This window comes from Brachionichthys hirsutus, chromosome 14 (genome assembly GCF_040956055.1).
Source record: "Brachionichthys hirsutus isolate HB-005 chromosome 14, CSIRO-AGI_Bhir_v1, whole genome shotgun sequence".
Lineage (NCBI taxonomy): Eukaryota > Metazoa > Chordata > Actinopteri > Lophiiformes > Brachionichthyidae > Brachionichthys > Brachionichthys hirsutus.
Window position 1 is genome coordinate 1007725 of NC_090910.1, and position 22748 is coordinate 1030472.

The 22748-nt window shown below is 47.6% G+C and overlaps 1 protein-coding gene across 1 annotated transcript in view; it reads left to right on the forward strand.

Moving 5' to 3' along the window:
* reck (reversion-inducing-cysteine-rich protein with kazal motifs) overlaps window positions 1-22748 on the forward strand; it is a 59660-nt gene that overhangs the window by 18017 nt on the left and 18895 nt on the right. Inside the window, exons 2-10 of the mRNA XM_068748194.1 lie at window positions 955-1013; window positions 5545-5619; window positions 10540-10576; window positions 11256-11341; window positions 11409-11456; window positions 17841-17874; window positions 19737-19934; window positions 20115-20379; window positions 20454-20627. Coding sequence (XP_068604295.1) covers window positions 955-1013; window positions 5545-5619; window positions 10540-10576; window positions 11256-11341; window positions 11409-11456; window positions 17841-17874; window positions 19737-19934; window positions 20115-20379; window positions 20454-20627 — 976 coding nt within the window. The remainder of the gene's footprint in view (window positions 1-954; window positions 1014-5544; window positions 5620-10539; window positions 10577-11255; window positions 11342-11408; window positions 11457-17840; window positions 17875-19736; window positions 19935-20114; window positions 20380-20453; window positions 20628-22748) is intronic.

The following is a 22748-nucleotide window of genomic DNA, read 5'->3' on the forward strand; positions in this document are numbered from 1 at the left end:
CAATAATAGTTCAGCTGTAAACATGTTTTCCTGTTGCCGTAGTAACTATAGCTCTACGTAGGAATGGTTAGGGTTGGTGCCGGGTGGCACGGCAGCATGGTGGGTCGTGCTATTGCCTCACAGCAAGGAGGTTGCGGGTTTGATTCCTTTCAGTGCAGAATACTTATGTTCTGATGTGTGAGAGCGAGCATGTTGCTCGTCTTTATAGAGTATCATCTGAAAACGGCTGTGGCTCAGTTGGTAGGGTGGGTCGTCCAGTGATCAGAAGGTCGGTGGTTCGAATCCCGGCTCTGACTGTCCGCATGTCGAAGTGCCCTTGGGCGAGACACTAAACCCCAAATTGCTCCCAGTGGGTCTGGCCACACCTTGCGTGGCAGCAGTTGCTCATTGGTGTGTGGATGGGTGAATGCGAGGCCTAATGTAAAGCGCTTTGGGCACCGCAAAGCGGTGGAAAAGCACTACATAAGTGCAGTCCATTTACCACTTTTAAAGGAGCATTCAGGACAGATGTAAGACAGTGGAACCTCGGTTCTTGTTCTTGTTCTCGTTCTGTAATAATGTTCGGGTAGACTCAAACTGAACCTGCTCGGGTCGACCCAACCTGAACCTGCTTGACTCAACCCAAAGCTGCTCGGTTCGACTCCGCCTTCGTTCACGTGTCTTCAGTTCGCCTCGGCTCCACTCGTGTGTTTGAGCTCTGAAAATCTGGTCGACTTCGAGGCACTTTTTGGGTCAGAAACTGACTTGTTTGACACTCGAGTCGTGTGAGAACCGAGGTTCCACTGTACGGGGTATGAACTGATAATCCGAGCTTCTTGGATCATGTGCTTCACATGAGTACCGAAATAAAAGCAGGACTAATGTGGCCAGCCTGGTTCTGGACCCCTGAGTCCCTGCAGCCCGACGGGCTCTAATGCTCTGATTGTAACGTCAACTTTGTGCGTCTGTCTGCAGATCCATCCTGTTGCCACCATGCTGCCGAATTCTCGCCTTGCAAGGAAGCTTGTGACCAGGTACGTACACACACACACACACACATGCACACTTTGCAGGTTATTAAAATATGTTTTTGATGGGGAGTGGTGTTGAGGTCACAATTGAGAGCAGGTGATGCTCTATCTCGCCCTCTCTCGTCCACGCGCTCTCCTTTAAGCTCCCACGTACTCTTTTTTATGTCAGAGACACAAAGAGATACAAAGGAAGCAGAGTTCTACCTTCCTTGTTTTTCTTTTGAACTGGTGGAACACCGAGGAGATGTCAGACAGAACTTATTGTGCTCAGGTTGGTCTATGTCACCATTTTGCTAGCCAAAGAACAAGAAGAGCGAGATCCACATAACAAGATATAAAATATAGAAAAGATAATGTCTTCATATACTCTCCGTGTTGTAGCAACGGTCTGGACTGTGTCAGGGTGTGTCCTGGTGATGGGGACTGAGGGACACTCTGTAATCACCAGGACTATTTTAGCCTGATGCATCGCTACTCCCAGAAAACGAGCCGTTCTCCATAGCCTGTCGTTCCGGTGTTTGATACGGCTGTTCATATTCAAGTACAGTAGTCCCTCATTTTCCGCGGGGGTTACGTTCCAAAAACAACCCGCAATAAGTGAAATCTGCAATGTAGTAATCTTTATTTATTTTAATTATTACACATGTACATAAATGTTTTAAGGCTGTAAAACCCCTCACCACACACTTTATACACGTTTAACAGGCAGGCATTAATCTAAATAGATTGTTTCAGGATTATAGAATGAAACCAAAGATCAAAACCTTTTCAGAACTAAACATTTGCTTGAGAAATATAAATATATAGTACGTACAGTAAACGTTTTCCTGTTAATAATGTTAAGGCGTGCAGGTCGAGGAAAGAGCCGCTTGGAGTGCAGAAGAACAAATATTCTACTCGTGCTGTCTTTAGCCTCTCATGCTGCTTTATTGGATAGCTTAGCACAGCGGAACGGCAGCGGCTACATGTATCAACAGGAAGAAACAAAACCCAAAAGGGACGTGACGTTTATGCTCCTACAAAATAAAAGCCTCTTTACACAGAGAATAAGAGCGCTATAAAACAAACGCTTGACAAATAAACATGATAGCTTTTAGAAATAACAAATTTAATTTTAATGATCAACCTACGAGGTTGAACACATGAGAAGTTTTTAATAGCAACTCGCGTGTATTTCACAGTTCCTCCGACCGCGCCCCTTCGTCCTTGCGCCGCTTCAAGGCGCGTTCAAGTGCAAAAAAAAATCTGAAATTGCACTAAAAAACTCAGCGAAGCAGCGAAGTCGCAGAAGATGAACCGCATTATATCGATGTACTACTGTATACCAAAGACAACCTGATTTACATTTAATATTATCACTAAAATAAATGGTACTTTTGAGTACAACATCGCTGGGACCAATAATCTCGGAGCTCAGGTGTCCTGCAGGAGCCTCCAGGGGGTTCTGGGCAAAAACGTGACCGAAACAAAGGAGCCACGTGCACATGAATGGTGTACCGATGTTTCATTGAGTGCCCTAAAAAGGTTTTCATAAGTTAAAGAGCTAAATTAAAACAATCACGTAGTTTGTGGAGATTTGTTGACCTAAACTCAAATTTTGTGCGATTTCTTTGGAGCTGACTCTCACTGTACTTTCTAACTTTTTCAAACTCATTTTCGTACAGCGATAAATCCACACTCAGTAGTACTCAGTACTTCCTTTCCATCGTCTCCGTAACTGCCTGTTGGTTGTTCTTTTCCGCCTCATACAATCGTACCTCTAACTGGTTTGGGGCGAGGGTGGCGCAGGTGGTTGAGCGGGTTGTCCTGTGGTCGATAGGTTGGCCGTTCGAACCCCGACTCCTGCACATGTGTACACTGTCGTTGTGTCCTTGGGCAAGACACTTCACCCACGTAGCCTGTGTGAATGTAGTTAGCGAGTGAATGTAGGTGGGGTCAGGAGGGCCGATGGGGCTTCTCTCAGTCTACCCCAGGGCAGCTGTATCTACCCCAGGACAGCAGTGGCTACAATAGTAGCTTCACCACCAGGTATGGAGTGAATAAATAATGTAGAGCACCTTTGAGTGTCCAGAAAAGCGCTGTATAAAACCAACGCATTATTATATTATAATTACTGACTGATTTGGAGTCAACAGCCAGGCCTGACTGTCCAGTGATTTGGTTAGCATGCTAGTTAGCCATGCTATACTGTATTTGCAGAAACCTTGCTCCCTTGAATGTGTGAGTGAGTGTGTTTCTTTCAGATTTATTCCTCTGTGATGCCAAGAATACCAGCCCTTGTTCTCGGTGTAGGGCTGAATACAGGTCACAACTTTCACAAACTTTTACCAATTGGATCCATACTAGATGTTGACTTCTATGTCAGAGATTAACTTATCTGGCAGCGGCTGACATCTGCGGGACGTTTTACGATGACAGCTCAGAAGATAAGAGAATGTGGGTGTCTCCAGAGGAATTGGAACTCATCTCATCCAGGCTGGAAAACATGAGCATTATGCTGCTAACCCAGAGGAACAGGCCATAACATCAACAAGTGCTTCTGTAAAAAGACGTCATTTAATCCAGATTTCCTAAAGATTTACATTTGAACAGTTTCAGATGATTATGACAGGACTACATGCTAGTCAGAACCCTGCGTAAATGTTGCGTATGTGTAGAAGAAAACATATTACTCATCTGTAATAGAAGAGAACAAATCTAATCCAAGGTTTCTCTTTAGCTAGGCTAACACAAAGCGCCAGCTCTATTGACCCTTCTGTTCCGACGGGGCTCAGTAGTGAAGATTTCATGAACAAAATTGAATCTATTAAGGGTTAGGGTTGTGGGCCCGGGGTGACAGCTCTCTCCTTCTATGGAGGTTTCATGCATGCCAGGTCCACCACACCAGCACCTACCTCCTCCCCTCCGGTCCCCGAGTCTGGAGGTTGCTGCGTTGGTGTCTGTGGCTCTCACTCTGCTCTACCTTTTCTTCCTCAGATCTCCCGAGACCTTGTTGATCCAGACTCTCCTCTTGACACTCTTGTATTTAGGGATGGTCAGGGCCAGAGCCCAGGTTATTATGGGGCCCTAAGCAAAATAAGGACAAGGGGCCCTTGCTCAAGGGCACCTCGGCAGTCCCCAGGAGGTAGACTGGCTCCTCTCCAGGCACCAGTCCACACTATTCTTGTCTGGGCTGGGACTTGAACTAGTGGCCCTTTGTTTTATCTTTATAACTTTATAACTTTATCATGAATTATGTTTTCTTGTTATTTCTACATATTTCATTTGTTGGTGCTCATCTCACTGTCATGTTTGTGTCGACGGTGAGGGCCAGTCAGCAGCTATCCCAGTAGCCAGTCAGCAGCTATCCCAGTAGCCAGTCAGCAGCTATCCCAGTAGCCAGTCAGCAGCTATCCCAGTAGCCAGTCAGCAGCTATCCCAGTAGCCAGTCAGCAGCTATCCCAGTAGCCAGTCAGCAGCTATCCCAGTAGGCAGTCAGCAGCTATCCCAGTAGCCAGTCAGCAGCTATCCCAGTAGGCAGTCAGCAGCTATCCCAGTAGCCAGTTAGCAGCTATCCCAGTAGCCAGTCAGCAGCTATCCCAGTAGCCAGTAGCAGCTATCCCAGTATCCAGTAGCAGCTATCCCAGTAGCCAATAGCAGCTATCCCAGTAGCCAGTCAGCAGCTATCCCAGTAGCCAGTAGCAGCTATCCCAGTAGCCAGTAGCAGCTATCCCAGTAGCCAATAGCAGCTATCCCAGTAGCCAGTAGCAGCTATCCCAGTAGCCAATAGCAGCTATCCCAGTAGCCAATAGCAGCTATCCCAGTAGCCAATAGCAGCTATCCCAGTAGCCAGTAGCAGCTATCCCAGTAGCCAATAGCAGCTATCCCAGTAGCCAGTATGGATTTTGCACAAAAACACAAAAAGCAACACTAAATATTTACTTTGTACTGCTGTTTCTCTTCTTCTTCCGTTTCCGTTGTAAATGGACATTTACCTGCTGCGTAGGAACCGAGTCATCGAGTATTCATTATGGGAAATGGAGTTTTGGTTTTAGAACAGTATTACAGAAAAAATTATGTTCGACAAACGAGGTTCCACTGTACTCTGACTTTTAATTGGGAGACGATAACAAAATGGACTCACGAGCACAATGGGATGTAGAATTAGCGCATGATATAGATGAGTCGAACACAAGCCCTTCAGTGATTCTGAGGCGTCAGCAGGTTAGATTTATGAATTACAAAACAATTCTGATTAATCATAGACATAGTGGCTGTCATTGCACTGTTCATCACTCACTAACATATTAAAATCATTTTTGTGGCTTATTAAAGGGGGGGGGGGGGGGTTGATCCGGAGAGAGTCGTGATGACTAGCTCCGTTTCTGCCCCCCTGAAAGGTGTTTTTGCCTGAAATGGTTTGGGCAGAGAGCTGCTCGCAGCATTCTAAAGGACTCTGGTGCTAACAGCAATCCTCGTCTGCCCCTCTGTTTGAAATGACAAAGGTTGTGTTGGTGAATAAAAAATAATTCCGTTGTGTTTTACTGTCTTACAGCTCACGACCATAAAGAGCGAGTCTCGCCTGAAGCATCTCCTCCAGAGGTTACCCAGCTACTGTCCGGAGTCCATGGTGAGTCCACGCTCTCCATTAGAGCTCTAGCCACGCTTTACCAGTCCAATGCTTCCTGTTCACGAAGGGTTAAATGACCCTTCAATAGCATGTTAGCATCATCAAGCCACTCGGATCCTTCTCTGTGTTTGGGTGCTAGCTGAGCGCTTTCATTAGAGCTTTCAGTAGAGCTGCCAGTACTGAGCGTCTGCTCTAACACAAACAGCGACTCACGTTTGTGAGTAGCAGTAAAGCAGCATTGACTATCTAATTACTGGTACAGGACATTTATTGGTAGTTGTGGTTACCAGAATAGCCAAACACCTGGTTCAACCACACAATATGTTTCACACACACAGACACACACACACACACACACACACACACACACACACACACACACACACACAGGCACATCATGAGCATGTAGATGTACCGAGACTCATTCCTTACTCCCAACATGGCTGCTTACAAAGCAGTTGCCCACCAAACGTCTAAGATGGCCTAAAATATCAATCAAAATGAGGCGTGTTTCATCTCATGTCAGCGGTTAATGTGCATTTACAGTTGGAGGTAGAATTACAATTAGTGTTTAATGCTAAGACAATATGTAATTTGAGACACATACAAGCTGATTCTAAGCACGCACTGAATGAACTAGTTCCAGACTGAATCTCGAGTATGTCTTTAGGCTGATACAGAAAATGAACATTACAAACGTGTTGGTGTTCTACTTGTAATGAATATTTGGTGTCAGGAGGCAGGGAGGCAGGAAGACCAGAATAGGATTCCTTCAACTGTGACCTCCAGCCTGTGGCCATGACAAGGCCCCTGACCTTTGGCTACTCTAAACCGTGCTAGTCTTCTTGTGACGCTCTAGCCTTTCTGGCCCCTACCTCATTATAAATCATGCTTCCTCCTCGTGGTAAGAGGCGGTTGCTCTGCAGCCTGCCTCATAAATGATTCTGACACCCACTGATGGGAGACTTTGATCCCCGGCCAGGAGACATGAGGGAGTGTGCTAATGGTGACCTGCCTTTGCACTAATCAGTATCCTGTAGTGCTTTCCAGTATGGAAAGGCGTGTTTTACATGTGTTCTGTCCTTTAAACAAAGGAAACAGGCAAGTTGGTTTGGGATAAATAATCTCGCAACAATTCAACATTTCCCGTTTTCAGCACGATTGGAATGCAATGTTTGTTCTGTGTAAAAGTATAAGGGTTCAGTCCAGACAGATTTAAAAGAAGGGATTACTGGATAACTAGCACAAACCCTCAGCATCACGGTCATGTCTAACACGAGCACGCTAAAGCTGTGAGACACACACGCACACACACACGCACACCTTTGTCTTTGTCAAAGATCAAAACCATTTTCTATACACGAAAGACCATTTCTCTCAAATAATGTTTACAACTCTGCCGAGATAATCCATCCCACCCCAGAGGTGTGGCATATCAAGATGCTGACTGAACAGCATGCATGTTGCCTTAGGATGGCCACCATAAAAGGCCACACACACACACACACACACACGCTGCTGACTGGTACTGAAGAGTGGCGTTTGGAATCCCGGTCAGGACAACGTCCTACAACAGCAGTACCTTGGAATGAGCAGAACAAAGATAAATAGAGTCACACCGGCACGGACGTCGCCCGCGTTAGCAAGGTTAGCAAGGTTAGCAGGGTGTTGATGGAGTGCTACGACCATAGCAACCCAAGTGAACAATGTTCGAATATCCGCAGGAAGAAGTTGCTGTTAGAGATTAAAGACGCACAATGTGGCTCATCCAACATACAAGCATGCTATGGCAAGGGGGGGGGGGGGGCAGGACGGCGGGTCAGGTTGGGGTTGTGTAATCACTCCCAAACATCGAGACTGGGTACCAAACATCTGACAGAGCAGCCCTGATAAGGCGAGAACTACTGCTACAATATATAGACTGTACCTAAAACGGACTGGAGACCCCATAGTCCAGATGGAGGACAATCTAGCCAAGATCCTGTGGGACTTCCAGACCCAGAGGGACAAACTGGTGACGTCCAACCAGCCTGACATAGTGGTGGTGGACAAACGTCAGAAGACAGCGGTAGTGAGAGATGCAGCGATCCAGAGAGACAGAACATCAGGAAGAAAGAACACGAAGTTCTGGAGAACATGTGGGGAATTCAAGATTCAAGATTCAAGATACTTTATTGTCATTATGCGAGCATAATAAAATCGTGAGAAGGCCCACGGCTTAAGGCACAAATCATAACATAATCTAAATTCTCTCTCTTAAGAAACAATATATATACACACAGAGAGAATATATATACACACAGAGAGAATATATATACACAGAGAGAGTGAGAATCACAGGCAGTAGTGCAAAATAGCAGCAGCAGCAACAGGACCGGCATAAAGCGTCCCAGATCGCTACGAGGGAACGACTGCTTTCACAGCTCGGGGGAAGAAGCTGTTCCTGAGCCTCGCTGTGCTGCTTCTTATTGTCCTGAACCGCTTCCCTGATGGGAGCGGGACAAACAGTCTGTGGCCCGGGTGGGTGGGGTCTGTGGCCTGGGTGGGTGGGGTCTGTGGGCAGGACAAACAGTCTGTGGCCCGGGTGGGTGGGGTCTGTGGGCGGGACAAACAGTCTGTGGCCCGGGTGGGTGGGGTCTGTGGGCGGGACAAACAGTCTGTGGCCCGGGTGGGTGGGGTCTGTGGCGATGCGTCTGGCCCTCCTCTGGACTCTGGAGGTGTAAACAGAGTCCAGATCAGGCAGACGGTGACCCACAATCCCCTGAGCTGTCCTCACCACCCGGGATAGGTCCTTCCTGTCCTGCGCCGTGCAGCTGCCGTCCCACACGGTCGCACTGAGACACAGGATGCTCTCTATCGTGGCCCGGTAGAAGTCTTCAAGCAGCACAGAGGAGAGTCCAGCCCGCTTCAGCTTCCTGAGGAAGAAGAGCCGTTGCTGGGCCTTCTTCACCAGGTGTCTGGTGTTGAGTGTCCAGGAGAGGTCAGAGGAGATGTGGATGCCCAGGAATTTAATGTTCTCCACACGCTCCACTGCTTCCCCTCGTATGCACAGGGGGGCGTGTTCAGTCTTCCTGGACCTCCTGTAGTCCACTATGACCTCCTTGGTCTTGCTGGTGTTCAGAACAAGGCTGTTGCTCGAGCACCACAGCATCAGGTTCTGGACCTCCTCTCTGTAGTGGGTCTCATCGTTGTTGGAGATGTGACCCACCACAGTGGTGTCGTCTGCAAACTGTGGATGGCAGAGCAGTCGTGGGTGAAGAGGGTGAAGAGAGCAGGGCTGAGAACACAGCCTAAACAACAGAAAACACATAAAGGTGTAAATAGTACCAAACAAAAGCATAATAAACTTAATTGAACACAATTCTATCATTTATATCCCGTTTTGGTTGCAGTGTCGGGAGAGGGGGAGGGACAGAAGGAAAGGGGAGGGGCTATTCCTTTAAAGGGAGTCCTCCTCCATTAAATGACTGGGTCACTGTCCTCCTGGGTTTTATTCCTTCTCTTTAGCTCAGTTTTCGATAGTAAAATCTAAATCATTGATTTCTCCATCACAGACACGGACGCCATTTTCATATCTGGAGATTATTTCCGTCTTTAATTGGACAGTTGTTCTCACTACCGTATTTTTCGGACTATAAAGCACACCTGATTATCTGGATCTACACCGTCCACACGGTGATCTGGATCAGCACCAGAAGGTTCTAGATGGTTCTCGGTATCTTTATACACCAACATGAAAAGTCAAAGTGAATCAGAGCTGATGTTTATTTTTAACTGATTCTTGAATCCATAAATGGGTTTAATGTTAAAATGTAATATTTGTTCCTGACCTCATTCTGGATCAGAACCAGAAGACGTGTTTCATGATGGTTCATATTGGACCCCTTTATGATTTTTGGTGAGTGAATTGAATGCAGATTTTTAGAGGCTCCATTATAAGTAACTTGCCCCTCCCTGGGATGCCACCGTGTCCCGATGATCCTAGGAGCTCCGTTGTCGGGGGCTTTATGCCCCTGGTAGGGTCGCCCATGACAAAGGTCCTAGTGTCAGGGCCTAAGGCAGGTAAGAACCCAAATGCGAGGCGGTTTGAGCAGGAGTCCAAAGTCCGAGCTTTATTCTTTCGTTACCGGCTAGTCAGTCCAGAGAGACACCTAGGGGAGGGACCAGACAAAGGGTGACTCAATAACCCCTCATGATGAACACAGTAATTGGTCCTGGGCTTCCCTTGCCCGGACGTGGGTCACCGGGGCCCCCTCCTGGAGCCAGGCCTGGGGGTGAGGCACGATGGCGAGCGCCTGGTGGCCGGGCCTTCACCCATGGGGCCCGGTCGGGCACAGCCCGAAGAAGCAACATGGGACCTTCTTCCCGTGGGCTCACCACCCATAGGAGGGACCAGAGGGGTCGGGTGCAGCGTGAGCTGGGTATAAGTAAATTGTAAACTCCAGATGCTTTTGGATTCAGACGGGTATCTGGATCACGCTCAGAATTTAGTGGGATCCAAGTTAGACCAAGATTGTTTGTTTCATCGAGTAATCGAGCAGTAATCCTTCTAACGGACACAAACTGCAGCAAAAACATTATCTCTGTGGGGGAGGTATTAAAACCTTCCTCGAACCCTTCAGTCATGATTTCATTCATGTAAAACTCGACACTACTCAAAAAATACAATAACATAAAAGCCTCTTGGAATCTTAAATCTTGGGGGGAAAAAGTCCTCTCCTGGGAAGAGTAGTTCGGTATTCCACACAAATGAACACGCTTGCAATTTAAAAAAAACTAACAGTTGCTTAATTGTAGATTATATATATATATATAAAAGTAAAAATATGAGAAAGATTTTGCACTTTTGTTTTTGCAAATGTTATGAAACTTGTCAGCTGTAACATTTTGGTGAACTTCACCCTCTCCTTTGTCTTCTAGAATGAACTTTGGATGTGCATCAACTCCACACTTCCAGGTGAGAGCAGAGCGCTGCTGCTTCTCCTCGTGGTACTAGTAGTACTAGTAGTACTAGTGGTACTAGGGCATGCTTTTATTGTCAATGTTAGGCGTGAACAGACAACGTGAGACCCGGAGCATTTCTTGAAGCTTCATCTTCATCTATTTTACTTACACTACGAGGAAAAGGAAATCAATCGAGCTTGGCTCTTGACATTTGGTGTGTGACACGAATAAGAGCAGGGAAGCCGTTAAAGCTGAGCGGAGACTTGTTCCTGACCAGAGCAGATTGCACCACATCCCTCCCACGGGTCCCGGAACAAATCTACAGCCTTCAGACTGGGGGTTCAGACTGGGGGTTCAGACTGGGGGTGATGTTTTCCTTTTAGTCTCAGTGGTCTGGAGTTATTTAACCTGCTATGGAGCAGGGTAGCACTCTTACCTCACAAGGTCCTGGGTCCGGGGGGCAGGGGACATTGATTCCGAGTGGGCCGTGATTTGTTTCTCCACTATCGGAGCGGTCAATCGGTGCCGTGGCCGTAATGTCGCCGGTGCCTGTCGTGGCGGCAATACCCGAGCCCGTTGGCGGACGCTGGCGGTGAGGGATGCCGTCAGAGGCAGCAGACAGGTACCGGCATGAAACACATAGGACTCATGTACTCATAAACATATAGATGACGTGTTTGATTTGTCCCCAGGAGTGTCGAGGAAGTCAGATGGCTGGGTGGGGCTGGGCTGCTGTGAGCTCGCCATCTCAGCTGAATGTCGCAGGGAATGCAGACAGGTGAGATACTTTAGTCTCAATATCGATCAATCGACATCGTATTTATTACTGTTCTGTTTCTTTACAGGCATCGTCTAAAAATGACATAACTAAAGTATGTAAAAAGGTCACAGAGGTAAGTCCAAGGCTCCCTTTCAAGCTGACATTTCCTTTGAAAGCAAAAGCATCTCATCTCATTGAGGTCATTATGTATGCTACATTAACAGCACCTCTCATCTCATTGAGGGATACATATGTATGCTGCATAAACAGCGCCTCTCATCTCATTGAGGGACACATATGTATGCTGCATAAACAGCACCTCTCATCTCATTGAGGGACACATATGTATGCTGCATAAACAGCACCTCTCATCTCATTGAGGGACACATATGTATGCTGCATAAACAGCACCTCTCATCTCATTGAGGTCATTATGTATGCTACATAAACAGTGCCTCTCATCTCATTGAGGGACACACATGTATGCTGCATAAACAGAGCCTCTCATCTCATTGAGGGATACATATGTATGCTGCATAAACAGCGCCTCTCATCTCATTGAGGGACCCACACATGTATGCTGCATAAACAGCGCCTCTCATCTCATTGAGGGACCCACACATGTATGCTACATAAACGGCGCCTCTCATCTCATTGAGGGACACACATGTATGCTGCATAAACAGAGCCTCTCATCTCATTGAGGGACACATGTGTATGCTGCATAAACAGCGCCTCTCATCTCATTGAGGTCATTATGTATGCTACATAAACAGTGCCTCTCATCTCATTGAGGGACACACATGTACGCTACATAAACAGCGCCTCTCATCTCATTGAGGTCCACATATGTATGCTACATAAACAGCGCCTCTCATCTCATTGAGGGACACATATGTATGCTGCATAAACAGCGCCTCTCATCTCATTGATGGACACTTGTATGCTACATAAACAGCGCCCCTCATCTCATTAAGGGACACATGTATGCTACATAAACAGCGCCTCTCATCTCATTGAGGGACACATGTGTATGCTGCATAAACAGCGCCTCTCATCTCATTGAGGTCATTATGTATGCTACATAAACAGCGCCTCTCATCTCATTGAGGGACACATATGTATGCTGCATAAACAGCGCCTCTCATCTCATTGATGGACACTTGTATGCTACATAAACAGCGCCCCTTATCTCATTAAGGGACACATGTATGCTACATAAACAGCGCCTCTCATCTCATTGAGGGGCACATAGGTATGCTACATAAACAGCGCCTCTCACCTCATTGAGGTCATTATGTATGTTACATAAACAGCGCCTCTCATCTCATTGAGGGACACATATGTATGCTGCATAAACAGCGCCTCTCATCTCATTGAGGGACACATATGTATGCTGCATAAACAGCACCTCTCATCTCATTGAGGTCCACATATGTATGGTACATAAACAGCGCCTCATCTTATTGAGGGACACATATGTATGCTGCATAAACAGCGCCTCTCATCTCATTGAGGGACACATATGTATGCTGCATAAACAGCGCCTCTCATCTCATTGAGGTCCACATATGTATGCTGCATAAACAGCACCTCTCATCTCATTGAGGCCAACATATTTATGCTGCATAAACAGCGCTTCTCATCTCATTGAGGGACACATATGTATGCTGCATAAACAGCACCTCTCATCTCATTGAGGTCCACATATGTATGGTACATAAACAGCGCCTCATCTTATTGAGGGACACATATGTATGCTGCATAAACAGCACTTCTCATCTCATTGAGGGACACATATGTATGCTGCATAAACAGCACCTCTCATCTCATTGAGGGACACATGTATGCTACATAAACAGCGCCTCTCATCTCATTGAGGGGCACATAGGTATGCTACATAAACAGCGCATCTCACCTCATTGAGGTCATTATGTATGCTACATAAACAGCGCCTCTCATCTCATTGAGGGACACATATGTATGCTGCATAAACAGCGCCTCTCATCTCATTGAGGTCATTATGTATGCTACATAAACAGCGCCTCTCATCTCATTGAGGGACACATATGTATGCTGCATAAACAGCGCCTCTCATCTCATTGAGGTCATTATGTATGCTGCATAAACAGCACCTCTCATCTCATTGAGGCCAACATATTTATGCTGCATAAACAGCGCTTCTCATCTCATTGAGGGACACATATGTATGCTGCATAAACAGCACCTCTCATCTCATTGAGGTCCACATATGTATGGTACATAAACAGCGCCTCATCTTATTGAGGGACACATATGTATGCTGCATAAACAGCACTTCTCATCTCATTGAGGGACACATATGTATGCTGCATAAACAGCACCTCTCATCTCATTGAGGGACACATGTATGCTACATAAACAGCGCCTCTCATCTCATTGAGGTCCACATATGTATGCTGCATAAACAGCGCCTCTCATCTCATTGAGGGACATAAAGGTATGCTGCATAAACAGTGCCTCTCAGCTCATTGAGGGACACAAAGGTATGCTGCATAAACAGCACCTCTCATCTCATTGAGGGACACATATGTATGCTGCATAAACAGCGCCTCTCATCTCATTGAGGGACACATATGTATGCTGCATAAACAGCGCCTCTCATCTCATTGAGGGACACATATGTATGCTGCATAAACAGCGCCTCTCATCTCATTGAGGTCCACATATGTATGCTGCATAAACAGCGCCTCTCATCTCATTGAGGGACATAAAGGTATGCTGCATAAACAGTGCCTCTCAGCTCATTGAGGGACACAAAGGTATGCTACATAAACAGCGCCTCTCATTGATGGATATGTGCTCTCTTTCCCATGGATTCGAGTTTACTGATCTGGTCAGTCAGATCATAAAACAAGAATTCTGATTAAGAGCTGATGTGGGAGAGTGAAATAGTATTTTATCATTGATTAGATGATAGGAGATGTTATCTGTGACTTTTCCCCAGTAGAAGAAAATAAAGTTCCATTCTGCAGTCTGTGCCATTTATGCACAAAGCACAGCAGCCTAAACAGAAGTGACACACAGTCCAAGATCACAGTAGAACTTCTGGAGAAAAGCAGCCGTCCTCCTGATTCGTCCTGAGGTTCAGTCAGATTAAAGTAATACTCCGAACACCCCAGAATCAATTACAGTGATACCTCGACAAACGAGCGCTTTGACATACGAGTGTTCAGAGACGCGAGCAAACCTATGAGCAACATTTTGTTTTGAAAGATGTGCTTAGTGTCCGACCGCTGCTAGCTAGCTTCGCTGGTCCAGCCCAGGTGTTGTCCACCTTCCGTCCTCGTCTCCTGCTCGGCTCCGTGGTGTGTTTCCAGTATTGACCTGATTCTGGCTGTACCTCCGAGTATTCCTGATCAGTGATGGGTCCACAAAAAACGAGTGGTGAGGATGGAGATGAAGAGAAGACGATGATGATGATGGAGATGAAGCATGAAATGATGGGACACATGGTACGAGTGGAGTACACGGGCGATACGTACAATCCTCAACCAGAAGGACGCTATCAAGAACACAAAGCCTTCCAGAACTACTATGTCTAAGTTTATGTAAGAGTACCTGTAAGGTAGAAATGAGACAATAAGGGTGCTTTCCCACTGCGCCAAGAGGATCTCATTTAGTTCTGGCCTAAATCATAAATGTTACACAACGCTAGTCGTTTTTAACAAACACAAAGTCTCTGGGATCCGTAAAGTCTCCGGATCAGTTCAGAACTACGGAATGAGAAACTATCGCTGCTGATCAGCTGATTCTCCGCTCCGCGTTGGACTGTTAAAACGCCGTGGAGCCGCAGGGAGAAGTCACGTCAGTTACCGGTGATACGTAGCTGGTTCTAAACAAATATTAAAGTATGATAACGCATATTTAGTTAATGAAATCTACACACAGCAGTGCATATTTCACCACTTTAATTTTTTTTGGAGCAGCTTGGAGTGCTTGCTATACTTCCTCTTCCGGAGACGCACCGCGTAGCGCCACTACGTACGTTGCTCCGTCCTTTGCTCCGCCCAAAGGGACCAAGACCCTCCTTTTCAGGAGGACTTTTTTGATCCTCTCCAGAGTCCGGATGCGCGTTCACACTGGCCCAAACGGAGCAGATTATCCGAGGAAAGGAACTCTGGTCAGTTTAAAAGGGAGCAAACGGCGTAGTGTGAACGCACCCTAAAGGGACAGTGAAGGTTAGACGTTTTGGAGACAAGGTCAGGGACCAGACTTTGATGGTTTGGACATGTCCAGAGGAGAGACAGGGACTATATCGGTAGAAGGATGCTGAGGATGGAACTGCCAGGGAACAGGACTAGAGGACGACCCAGGAGAAGAGACATGGACGTAGTGAGGGAGGACATGAGAGTGGCTGGTGTTGGAGAGGACGATGCAAAGGACAGGGCTAGAGGACGACCCAGGAGAAGACACATGGACGTAGTGAGGGAGGACATGAGAGTGGCTGGTGTTGGGGAGGACGATGCAAAGGACAGGGCTAGAGGACGACCCAGGAGAAGAGACATGGACGTACTGAGGGAGGACATGAGAGTGGCTGGTGTTGGGGAGGACGATGCAAAGGACAGGACTAGAGGACGACCCAGGAGAAGAGACATGGACGTAGTGAGGAAGGACATGAGAGTGGCTGGTGTTGGGGAAGACGGTGCAAAGGACAGGACTAGAGGACGACCCGGGAGAAGAGACATGGATGTAGTGAGGGAGGACATGAGAGTGGCTGGTGTTGGGGAGGACGATGCAAAGGACAGGACTAGAGGACGACCCAGGAGAAGATACACGGACGTAGTGAGGGAGGACATGAGAGTGGCTGGTGTTGGGGAGGACGATGCAAAGGACAGGACTAGAGGACGACCCAGGAGAAGAGACATGGACGTAGTGAGGGAGGACATGAGAGTGGCTGGTGTTGGGGAGGACGATGCAAAGGACAGGGCTAGAGGACGACCCAGGAGAAGAGACATGGACGTAGTGAGGGAGGACATGAGAGTGGCTGGTGTTGGGGAGGACGATGCAAAGGACAGGACTAGAGGACGACCCAGGAGAAGATACACGGACGTAGTGAGGGAGGACATGAGAGTGGCTGGTGTTGGGGAGGACGATGCAAAGGACAGGACTAGAGGACGACCCAGGAGAAGAGACATGGACGTAGTGAGGGAGGACATGAGAGTGGCTGGTGTTGGGGAGGACGATGCAAAGGACAGGACTAGAGGACGACCCAGGAGAAGATACACGGACGTAGTGAGGGAGGACATGAGAGTGGCTGGTGTTGGGGAGGACGATGCAAAGGACAGGACTAGAGGACGACCCGGGAGAAGAGACATGGACGTAGTGAGGGAGGACATGAGAGTGGCTGGTGTTGGGGAGGACGATGCAAAGGACAGGACTAGAGGACGACCCAGGAGAAGATACACGGACGTAGTGAGGGAGGACATGAGAGTGGCTGGTGTTGGGGAGGACGATGCAAAGGACAGGACTAGAGGACGACCCAGGAGAAAAGACATGGACGTAGTGAGGGAGGACATGAGAGTGCTGGTGTTGGGGAGGACGATGCAAAGGACAGGACTAGAGGACGACCCAGGAGAAGAGACATGGACGTAGTGAGGGAGGACATGAGAGTGGCTGGTGTTGGGGAGGACGATGCAAAGGACAGGACTAGAGGACGACCCAGGAGAAGATACACGGACGTAGTGAGGGAGGACATGAGAGTGGCTGGTGTTGGGGAGGACGATGCAAAGGACAGGACTAGAGGACGACCCAGGAGAAGAGACATGGACGTAGTGAGGGAGGACATGAGAGTGGCTGGTGTTGGGGAGGACGATGCAAAGGACAGGGCTAGAGGACGACCCAGGAGAAGAGACATGGACGTAGTGAGGGAGGACATGAGAGTGGCTGGTGTTGGGGAGGACGATGCAAAGGACAGGACTAGAGGACGACCCAGGAGAAAAGACATGGACGTAGTGAGGGAGGACATGAGAGTGGCTGGTGTTGGGGAGGACGATGCAAAGGACAGGGTGAAGTGGAGGAGGTTGGGTTGCTGCGGCGATCCGTCACGGGACAAAAAGAAAGTACAGTAGTAGTACCTATAAGGTACGATTACTACCCCCCCCCCTCACCGCTGTTAAGTCAATCTCATAATAAACCCACATTTATTATATTATATATATAATATAATATATATATATATATATTACAGTAATACTATGTATCATTGTGTGTATCATTGTGTGTATCTCTCGTCTGCCGGGGCGTTCCTGTCTACGTCCTGCAGATACGGTGAACATGATAGTGACTCATCATTAACCCTTTGCTGATAGGAGAAACAGACTATAAGAATCCCTCATCAGAGATTAAAGGTTCTCCTGACGCTAATCCAGGAGAACCTTTTCTCTTGAGACATTTTGAGTCTTGACTCTGAGATAATGGATACTAAAGCGTGTTTAATGAGTGTTTTTATCAAACGGCTCCTTGCTTCTCATTCCAGAACTCGCTTTACAGCTGCATCACCAAAAATGAAAGTAAGTTGATCTTCACACAGTCATCTCTGCTGCCAGACGATTATTGATCTGGAACCTTCATTGGATGGTGCAGCCTGTCAATATCATATCATTTGTTTTGATTGAGGAGACAAGCGTCTGATTGGTCGTATAAATGTTTTATGTTTTGGACATTTTGAGATTATGATGATGAATATATTTATTCGATAGAATGTTAGAGTACAAGTACAGTCAGACAGTAGCATGTGTTACAGTACAAGTACAGTCAAACATCCTGTCTAAGAGGAGCATTTCTAAAAAGCCCTTGCAGTCTTGTGCACCATCAATAATCCAGATTAATATAAACTATTCTTCCAAATACTTCAGATTAATATAAATGATCATATCAAACCTAATTTGTTAACATTGATGACAGTCTCATGTCTCATGTCTCATGTCGCGGACAGACAAACAAACGGACCCAATTTAATTACCCTCGCCTCCCCTTCGGCGAGGGTAATTAAAAATACACATAATATGTACATTGTAGGTGGACAAAAAAAAGGGGGGGGGGGGGTGGGGGCAAGGTAAGGTAATCACTTTGTTGCCAGTCTTCAGGTGTGGACGGACATCCTGGCCGGGGGGGGTTATTCTCAACGGAGCCTCGCTGGCCTTGTCTTTATTTACATTACGGTGCAGACATGAGACATGAGACGTCATCAATGTTGACAAATCATTTATATTAATCTGAAGTATCTGCCAGAGTATAATTTATATTAATCTGAAGTATCTGCCAGAGTATAATTTATATTAATCTGAAGTATCTGCCAGAGTATAATTTATATTAATCTGAAGTATCTGCCAAAGTATAATTTATATTAATCTGGATTATTGATGGTGTATAATTTATATTAATCTGAAGTATCTGCCAGAGTATAATTTATATTAATCTGAAGTATCTGCCAGAGTATAATTTATATTAATCTGAAGTATCTGCCAAAGTATAATTTATATTAATCTGGATTATTGATGGTGTATAATTTATATTAATCTGAAGTATTTGGAAGAATAGTTTATATTAATCTGGATTATTGATGGTGTATAATTTAGATTAATCTGGATTATTGATGGTGTATAATTTAGATTAATCCGGAGTATTTGGACGAATAGTTTATATTAATCTGGATTATTGATGGTGTATAATTTATATTAATTTGGAGTATTGATGGTGTATAATTTATATTAATCTGGATTATTTATGGTGTATAGTTTATATTAATCTGGATTATTGATGGTGTATAATTTATATTAATCTGGATTATTGATGGTGTATAATTTATATTAATCTGGATTATTGATGGTGTATAATTTTTATTAATCTGGATTATTGATGGTGTATAATTTAGATTAATCTAGATTACTGATGTGTATAATTTATATTAATCTGGATTATTGATGGTGTATAGTTTATATTAATCTGGATTATTGATGGTGTATAATTTATATTAATCTGGATTATTGATGGTGTATAATTTAGATTAATCTGGAGTATTTGACGACGCATAGATCTGTTTGAGAGAATAATTTGCCCAAACATTTGAACACCTTGAACAAAGCGAGTCGTGCTGTTCACGATGTTACGAATATACTGGAGTTTGGTACTTCAGAAACCCGGGTATAAGTACACACGTCTGTCTTCCTTGGATGATATCGCCGTTATTCACTGTCAGGTCCTTCTACTGAATTCCAGCTACTGATATTAGTTCAAAAGTGAAAGGTCAATACTACTACTAACCTGGATCCTAGAACCGACCGGCTGTCCTCTGGGACGGGACTCTGAATCCAGACCTCCATGCGATGATACTCTTGATTTCCATTGATCACTCGGACCCTCCTCCATGCAGTGGGCTCCGCGTGCTGCGGCTATGCAGGGCGGCACACCACCTGCAGGGAGTACTGCCAGGCCGTCTTCAGGACGGACTCCACCCCCACCGTGTCCCAGATCAGCGCAGTCCGGGAGTACTGCCAGAGCCACGGCACACAGCTGCTCGGCTGCGTCAGCAACTTCACCAAGTCCTACCCCATACGCAGCCCCATAGACAGTAAGTCAGCCGGGGAGGGGGGGGGCGCTGACCTCTAGTCCAACCCACAGGTGGGGGGCGGCCGCGTCAGAAGGGGGCTCCTTTCGTAAAACCTGTCCTTTTCCACTGTGCATGTGATGTCACCATCCGGAGATCCGGAGCACTGACCCCCCCCCCCCCGCCCCCCTGCCGTCCCTCCAGGTCTGTACTGCTGCGACAGAGCCGAGGCGACTCACTGCCAGGTGGCTTGCCGTCGGATCCTTCGCACCATGAGCACGGAGCATGAGATTATGGAGGGTCTGATCGAGGAGTGCGGCTCCCAGCCCCTCCCCCAGGAGCCCATGTGGCAGTGCTTTCTGGGTAGCGCACACCCCCCTTCCCCACCTGAGGAGGAGACCCCCCATCCTGCCAAGATGGACTGTGCCAAGCTGCACTGCTGCTCCAAGGCAAACACGTCGCTGTGCAGGTACGGCCCGGTGCGGGCCGCCGGTCCCGGCGCCGCCTCCGGGGCTCAGACCCGTCTCGTCTCGTCCCCGACAGGGACATGTGTCAGGAGATCAGCACCAACTGGGGCAGCCAGCCGTGGCAGGACTTTGACCAGCTCTGTGAGTACAACCCCGTGGAGGCGGAGCTTATCAACTGCCTGGCCGACGTCAGAGAGCCCTGCCAGCTGGGCTGCAAAGGCCTGTCCTACTGCAGCAACTTCAACAGCAGGTGAGGCGCAGCGTGGACAGCGTGGACAGCGTCCTCGTTGTCCTCCGGTCGGTCCAAGCAGCGTGGACAGCGTCCTCGTTGTCCTCCGGTCGGTCCAAGCAGCGTGGACAGCGTCCTCGTTGTCCTCCGGTCGGTCCAAGCAGTGTGGACAGCGTCCTCGTTGTCCTTCTGTCGGTCCAAGCAGTGTGGACAGCGTCCTCGTTGTCCTCCGGTCGGTCCAAGCAGTGTGGACAGCGTCCTCGTTGTCCTCCGGTCGGTCCAAGCAGCGTGGACAGCGTCGTCGTTGTCCTCCGGTTGGTCCAAGCAGCGTGGACAGCGTCCTCGTTGTCCTCCGGTCGGTCCAAGCAGCGTGGACAGCGTCCTCGTTGTCCTCCGGTTGGTCCAAGCAGCATGGACAGCGTCCTCGTTGTCCTCCGGTCAGTCCAAGCAGCGTGGACAGCATCCTCGTTGTCCTCCGGTCAGTCCAAGCAGCGTGGACAGTGTCCTCGTTGTCCTCACTGAAGACCCGCCGCTAAGCCAAACCTGCTTGAGGCTAGCTGTTTCTATGTCACACCTGCAGAGCGTCCCGACTGTGCACGTGTCGTCCTCACGCAGGACGCCACAGACAGCGCCCCCTGCTGGATTCCTCCAGCCTCTCGAATGAGAGGTGAAACGTCTTCAGCCAAACTTCAGCAGCTCCAGCTGACTCGTCTTTTATATTTACAACCGGAACCAGACGGAACCAGACGGAACTATACGGAACCAGACGGAACTATACGGAACCAGACGGAACCAGACGGAACCAGACGGAACCAAACGGAACCAGACGGAACCATACGGAACCGGACGGAACCAGGCGGAACCAGACGGAACCAGACGGAACCAGACGGAGCCGGACGGAACCATACGGGACCACCATACGGAACCATATGGAACCAGATGGAACCATACGGAACCAGACGGAACCGGACGGAACCGGACGGAACCATACGGAACCAGACGGAACCAGACGGAACCAGACGGAACCATACAGAACCAGACGGAACCAGACGGAACCGGACGGAACCAGATGGAACCAGACGGAACCAGACGGAACCAGACGGAACCAGACGGAGCCGCTTCAAAGGCTGCCCTGCGGAATCGCACCGACACACACGCCTGGACGCCGTTCAGCGTGCTTCACACCGCCTCCAGCAGGGAGGACGCTCGGCTTGCTTCAGAGCTTCAGAGCTTCAAAGGAGTTTGTTTGATTTTTATTGGTATTAATAATGTCATTCAATGAATCACAATAATAGGCGGTGATTAATTATGATTAATCACAACTGGAAAATGCATTTAATCCTTTGAGGAAGTTCAAGTGAATGTGAGCGCGGTGTTGGAGCACTCCCTTAATCGATAGCAGGCCGGAATAAAACACAAAGTTAGATTTTCACCTGCTGAATTTCACTTTGATTCTATATTGTTTTTGTTCTGGGACCAATTATGGACACAACCAGGAATGCAGATCAAAGGAGGGTGAAATGGTGAAGCTAGAGGGCTGCACGAAGTGCACCCCCCAACCGCTGCGAGGATTTAAAGGAGACATTCTACTCTTTTTCAAGTTAACGTAGTTCTGAGACAGACTTTGGTCCAAATAGCAAACAGATGCTGGAGGACAGCGTCCCTCATTTCTGTCTCAAACAGATGCTGCAGGACAGCGTCCCTCATTTCTGTCTCTAACAGATGCTGCAGGACAGCGTCCCTCATTTCTGTCTCTAACAGATGCTGCAGGACAGCGTCCCTCATGTCTGTCTCAAACAGATGCTGCAGGACAGCGTCCCTCATGTCTGTCTCAAACAGATGCTGCAGGACAGCGTCCCTCATGTCTGTCTCAAACAGATGCTGCAGGACAGCGTCCCTCGTTTCTGTCTCAAACAGATGCTGCAGGACAGCGTCCCTCATGTCTGTCTCAAACGTGTGCACGTTCTCCCCTCCTGATGTCAGAAGGGGAGAGATTTCTCCCAGACGTGTTTCAGGAGGTGATTCCAGACCGACCGAACTACGGAGGATCGACTGGATGCTTTGATTATTGTTTGGGGTTGATCCGGAGATTCAGGACCCAGAATCTCCAGATCAGAGTAGAGACACGGAGACATATGATAA